At 36.2% G+C, this 6,541-nt stretch overlaps 1 protein-coding gene across 1 annotated transcript; it reads left to right on the plus strand.

Moving 5' to 3' along the window:
* The first annotated feature begins 200 nt into the window (after nt 1-200).
* LOC140435783 (uncharacterized) lies at nt 201-4,928 on the plus strand. The gene is made up of 4 exons (XM_072524500.1): nt 201-338; nt 3,185-3,551; nt 3,620-4,325; nt 4,874-4,928. The coding sequence occupies exons 1-4, from the start codon at nt 201-203 to the stop codon at nt 4,926-4,928; spliced, it is 1,266 nt and encodes a 421-aa protein (XP_072380601.1).
* The last annotated feature ends 1,613 nt before the right edge of the window (nt 4,929-6,541 follow it).

Genomic DNA, 6,541 nt, shown 5'->3' on the forward strand with positions numbered 1-6,541 from the left:
TAGGAGGACGAGGACTTATGGATATAAGTGAGCAACTAGAAAAACAAATTACTAATTTAAGAACTTATTTTCAGGTGCAGGCTGAGACATCTACTCTACATCGCGCGATTTGTGTAGTAGATGATACAACACCGATCAAACTGAGGGAACCAGAAATACGCATAAACCATCTTACTAAGGACGAATAAATGCGCACCTGAATGGGCAAACCTCTGCACGGGCAACATCCCATTGAGGTCAGTCAAGACCATGTCGACAATATAGCGGCGAACGATTGGCTGACATCAGGAAAGATGTTCCCTGAAACAGAATGTTCACCACTGGCCAATCAGGATCAGGTTATAACAACCAAAAATTACGTCAAAGACTCTCAGGTCCAAAATGACAAATGCCGATATGGATGTCAAGCTCAGGAAACATCCAACATCTTACGGGGGGCTGTCAGGCATTTACTGCAACTGAATATAAGGAACGGCATGACTCAGTAGGATCTATCAAACTGGGACTTCGTAAAACAAACCATCTTCCATATTATCAATACGTTCCTGAGAGTGTACTTGAGAATGACAACTAAAAGCTATACTGGGACCGCACTGTGCTCACAGACCAAACAGTGGCTCATTATAGACCAGATCTCATACTAGTTAATAAACTAACAAGAAAAATAACATTAATTGATGTGGCGATACCCAACAACAATAATCTTCGTGTTAAACAGAACGAAAAAATCGCCAAGTACAGGGGTCTGGAAATTCAAATACGAAGACAGTGGAGAATGGAAAGTACCCAGACAATACCTATTATTCTCTCTACTACTGGAGTCATTCCAAAGAACCTCCTAGAAAACATAAAAAAGCTAGATCTGAATGAACATCTCTACAAGACCATGCAGAAAGCTGTACTACTCTCAACGTCCAGATGTGTACGAACATTTTTGGGAGATACTCCAGCATACCAAGTCATATAGGGCTCGATAACACAGAAAGAGTCCCACCAGAGCTCAATATTTTTGATACCGTAGCTGGATAATAATAATAAATATAAATTAGTTATGACAATTAATATTTTACATTGGAACATTAACGGTTTTTTAACAATAAACAGGATCTAACTGTGTTTCTTAAATAATTTAATATTAATATTATTCTTTTAAATGAAACTCATTTAATATTTTCGCTACAGTTGTCCATTCCTAATTTTTACTGCTTTAGGGATGATAGGATTGATGGATGGGGTGAAATAGCTATTCTTATACATCAGTCTCTGGCAGCTGATAGGTTGGATATTTCACACATTCACTTGCCTGAGAAATGGCAGGTTATTGTTGTTAAATTTGCAAAATTTTTCATTATAGGCTCATATAAGGCACCAGATATGCGTTTACGGAAGGAGATCTTTAGAGAATTGGCTTTCTCAACACAGGAGAAGCGACAAGAATTTCACCCCCTGATTCTAACAGTGTTCCTGACGTGGCGATAGCTTCTCCAGGTTTAGCTGCGGACTGTCTTTGGTAAGTCTTTCCAGAGATAGGAACTAGCGATCATTTTCCATTTGTTGTGTGTTATGGGCAAGATAGAACCAACACCCAAATAATTGACCCTCTTCAAGGTCTCAGTATCTCTAATGTGAAAAAAGCCAATTAGATGCAGCAAATAGGTTCATCCCTAAGAAAAAGCGTATTAGATTTTCTACACCTCAAATACCTTGGTGGGATGAAGAGTGTTCTGCTTTGATTAAATCAAAGAGGGAAGCAGTTAGGAAGTTTATAAACAGGAACCATCTTTAGAGAACTTTATTAATTTTAAAAAGATTAAGGCACATTTTAAAAAGGAACTTACTTCCAAAAAGAAAAATTAAGTTGCTATGTTTTGGCAATCCACAATCTCTCCCGATACTCCAATATCAGTAAGTGGAGGAAAGTAAGAAATTTCCATAGGGCCTTCTCTAAAGTCTCAGTCAGAACTCTCATTGACTCCACCTATTTTTGAGAACGTTATATCTCACCCAGTGAAATCTAATACTGCCCGGTGTGAACCCTTTTCTTTAAACGAGATTTCATTGGCTTTATCTGAAAGAAGAGATACTCTTCCAGGTCAGGATAGTATAACATTTTCTATGTTGCAACATCTTCCAGAGTCAGCAATCAATTTTCTGCTCACATTTTATAATTTATGTCTTAAAGGGGGAAAACATATTTAAACACAATGGAAATCGCAAACAATTTGTTTAATCCCCAAACCCAACAAAATATAAATTGTCTTTCAGGTTAGAGCCTTTCCAAAAAGGTTTATGTAAAGGTAGAGGGTGTCTAAAAACATTATCCATCTGGTTAATAAAATTTCGATTAATATTTCAAAAAGGAAGCCAGTGGCGGCTGTTATGTTAGACATTTCTTCAGCATATGATAAAATATCTATTTCCCAATTATTAGACGCTCTGGGAGATCTCAATTTGCCATTGTTACTTATTGAGTTGATTAAACATATATTGACAAATCGTCCAGTATTCGTCCGAGATCCTATTTTCTTTAATCTATTCGGGCCAAAAACGGCTAATGTTGGTCTACCCTAAGGTTCTCCTTTGTGTCCTCATCTTGTGTGCCTGAGGATGTCCTAATCACTCAATATGCAGATGATGTTGCTCTCTATTGTTCCGGCTACAGCTGGTTGGAAGTGGAGGAAAAATTAAATGACACAATAGAGAATATATCAGAAAAATTTCTTGACACGGAAATGTGTTTGTCATCTAGCAAAACTCAAGATATTTTTTTTGATAGAAATAGAAATAACAAAATCCACAAGGAAAATACATTCCTGCAGCTGGCTGTATACCATGTGTACCAGTTACCAGCTAAAGTCCGTTTGAAGAGGTCTACCCTCCGGACGCTGGTACTCACGTGAGGCATGGTTATATGTTGCCTGAAGTTAAATCTAATAAAATATTAAACATCATTCATTTTTAACAACATGTACATTTTTTGGTAACTTTAATTTTTGTAAAGGGTTTTACCCTAATATTTTGGTGGCTCAGGCATGTTAACCTGATGATGGAATTACTATTCCGAACACGTTTGTGTTTATTTTGATGTAGCCCTTCTAACGGTTTTTTAAATATACCTACATACAGAAGTAACACTCCGAATACTTAAATATTAGTAAATAACATCTTGCTCGATTGGAAACAGGAAGTTTCTCATCTAGGAGTTATTTTAGATAGTTCCTTTTCTTGGAAAAGCCAAATCAAAAAGATGACGTTGAGGGCATCCAGTGGAGTCAATATAATTCGGTGCCTGTGTCGAACATGGTGGGGAGCACATCCTGCTACTTTACTCATTTTATATAAGGCCTATATTAGACCACACCTTGATTATGGATCGATTTTTCTTGGAGGTTCCTTACTTACAAAATTGGATAAAGTTCAATATAGAGCTCTCAGATTGGTCGGGGGATTTATGAGGTCCTCTCCAGTTCATATTATTTTGTCGGAATGCGGGGAAACACCGTTAGATCTTAAAAGGATTTGGCTAGCATCTAAAAATTATATTAAAGGTGGTAGCATATGACAATCCAATATATTCTTCAATAGAGCAATTTCATAAACTATTTCTGAATTACTTTAGTTTCTGGAGAAGAAAATACTTCCCACCAATACTGGCTGCCTTCCAGAATAGGCTTCATGAGATTCATGGGGTGGCACATAACTCCTTATTTCCTTGTCACTCTTTCCCGCTTGATTCTCAGAATTTCTCCTACGGTTTATGAAACTCTCAACCTAGGGAAAGAAGGTAACCAAGCCAAGTGTGTGTCATGGTACCTTGATAACTGGTCTGAATATAAACTTATCTTCACAGATGGATCCAAAGATGAACAAGGTAATGTGGGCATTGGTATATACCGTAATGAAAGCACCGAATTAACAGCAAGATTACCATCTGCTAATTCAATATGTTCAGCAGAATTATTTGCGATAAAAAAGTCATTAGATTTAATTCAACAGAATGGTTTTGAAAAAAGCCTTATTTGTAGTGATTCAAAAAGTGCTCTGGAGAAAATTACAAGACCAAGTTATAAGGCTGCAGCAGACTCACAAACTCTTCAATTAAAACAAAAACTTAGTCAACTTCACGAACAAAATAAAGAAATTAAATTCGCATGGATTCCAAGTCACACCGGGATCGCGGGGAATGATAGAGCTGATTGTCTTGCTAAACTTGGAAGAAAGCTACCTGTTACTCAAGAATCAAAGGGTTCCTTTAAAGATTTTCAAACTATATACAAGGAAACCTATGGATCAGTTGGAAAAATCGGTTCCGACAAATGGGACAGGTAAAAGGAATAACATATTGTATTTCTCCTTATAAAAAGGTTACGGTTACGGTTCCATATAAAAAGGTCTGGTTTGCAACGTTTCCCAACCTGGAGAGGGGCATAATTGCACAAATGTGGCGCATGAGAAGTGGACATTGCAGCGCTACGGTTCATTTATTTAGATTGAAAGTGATCAATACAAATCTATGTTCATGTGGCAGTTTAGGCATCTTATAGCACGTGTTGTTGGAATGTACTAGATATCAAAGGGAGTCCCAGTTACTTAGATGTGAATTTCAAGGTGATCCAACATTTATCGATGTGTTGTTCAAAAACTTAAACTCAAAGACACTGCTTGCAGTGCAAAAGTTTTTAGCATCAACAAAAGGTTTCCAGTGTAGTTATTATATTATAAAATTTAATCTGCTTGCTTGGATTGCATGTGCTTAGTGCCGTTTGGTGCTGTAGTATAGGGCTAGAACAAATAGAACTTTAGAACTTATGTAAAAGAACTTTTGAACATTTGATTTTAATTGGTTTTTTTTCTCCTTTAACTATTGTTGCAGGTACAGAAGCTATGAGCTTAAGCCCAGATGTACCTTAGGTACGGACACAGAATAAATAACAATCAGAATGCCTACTCTCAGATGCCGCCTTTGAAGTTTGTCAGCACGCGAACGACATGTTTTAGACGGAAACATAGGCTCGAATTGAGAAATTTGTGACAAGCTACGACAGAACTGTAATTTAAATTTTTAATGATTTAGTACATTTGAAATAATGAAGAATAGATTAAATTATTTCAAATGTACTAAATCATTAAAAATTTAAATTAGTTTAGTTGAACGTACGAATAACATAGTGAGTGCATATTATGTCTGTAGTTGCCGTAAATAAATTAAACCGGGTTAATTTGTCTATGCACACCACAAATATCACTGAACAGTACTGGTTCCAACTAAAACATGGCTGATTCCGTCTGCGCGAACGAGATGTGCGTACTTATTTTTTCAAGCAGAGTGGGCATTCTGATTGTTTATTATTCTGTGGTACGGCTCTTGAACAATCAGTATTCAGTATAAATATAAATACACAGATCCTGGCCGGTTAGCCCTGGTAGCTAAGGCCAAGCAAATGAATAGAAGAAGAATTGGTATGGTAATTTGGCTTGGTATTGGCATATGGCAATGGCAATTTATAAAATTCTTTGTTTTTTCAGGTTTGGTCTTTGGTTTTAAAGTGGTTTTAAACCGTTTTTAAACTTACTGTAGCTGTAAATCACAGCACATCCGTATTACTTTATTATTGTTTCTGCAGTGTGTAGACACAGTATAAAAAGAATAACAAGTTGTTGTCTATAGTGTGGTGTAGAGTTGGAACTGGTTGGAAGAACGTTAAAGTGAGGTTTAGTGACTATTAGTGATATCATAGTATAAAAAGGAACTGTGTTTTTCCTTTTGGTTAAAAGTCTAAAGGTTTGTGGTTAAACTGTGGTGATATTATCAAAGAATATAGTCGCTCTACGTATATTTGGTATTATAGTACATTATCAAGTTTTGTTTTTGTAAAAAAGGTGAATAATAATGGAACATTATCTGGATCCTGAGGAACAGATAATGTGCCCTTACAACAGTGCACATTTGATAAGAAGAAAAGTATTTAATACCCATCTAGTAAAATGTGAAAAAGCAAATCCAGATATAAAGTTGGTTCAATGTGACTTCAATGCCAATCATAGGGTAGAAGAACCGTGCATTCAATACCATCACGAAAATTGCCCAGATCGCAAAAAAATTGAAACGGCGTTTTACGTCGATGAAAAAACGGATCTCAACAGGTATCCAATTCGTAATACCTATATACCTTCTGATGAAAATTGGGATGATGAAAACGTCCCAACATATAATCCTCAGAAAAATTGCCTAAGCAAAGAAGTGATCAGACACCTGGATGTTGCATCTGCAGCTAAGAAAAAGAACTTTCGTATGGAGGAGCGACAAAGAATGTCTCAATTTACCAATAATAGTAACATTAGACCCATAAAATCTGATTTTCCATTTCAAAAAGTGGAATTACCGGAAACTCGACAATTTTCTGGTGCTGGTGACGAAAATACTCCAAATTCAGTAGAACAAGTTCTTATAAAAACTGCAACAGCTGTTGTACCAAGAAAAAAGAAATTTTAATTGTGATCTCTTATGTTGATAATGTAAAAAGTATTTTATAGTTTCAAA

This window comes from Diabrotica undecimpunctata, chromosome 3, assembly GCF_040954645.1.
Source record: "Diabrotica undecimpunctata isolate CICGRU chromosome 3, icDiaUnde3, whole genome shotgun sequence".
In the NCBI taxonomy this organism is placed as follows: domain Eukaryota; kingdom Metazoa; phylum Arthropoda; class Insecta; order Coleoptera; family Chrysomelidae; genus Diabrotica; species Diabrotica undecimpunctata.

Bases quoted from the DNA above. Each gene is read 5' to 3' on its own strand.
- LOC140435783 (XM_072524500.1), top strand. From the start codon at position 201: ATGGGCAAACCTCTGCACGGGCAACATCCCATTGAGGTCAGTCAAGAC. The intron at 3,552-3,619 runs GTAGCATATGAC...GAATTACTTTAG, and splicing joins TAAAAATTATATTAAAGGTG to TTTCTGGAGAAGAAAATACT. The intron at 4,326-4,873 runs GTAAAAGGAATA...CTATTGTTGCAG, and splicing joins GGTTCCGACAAATGGGACAG to GTACAGAAGCTATGAGCTTA.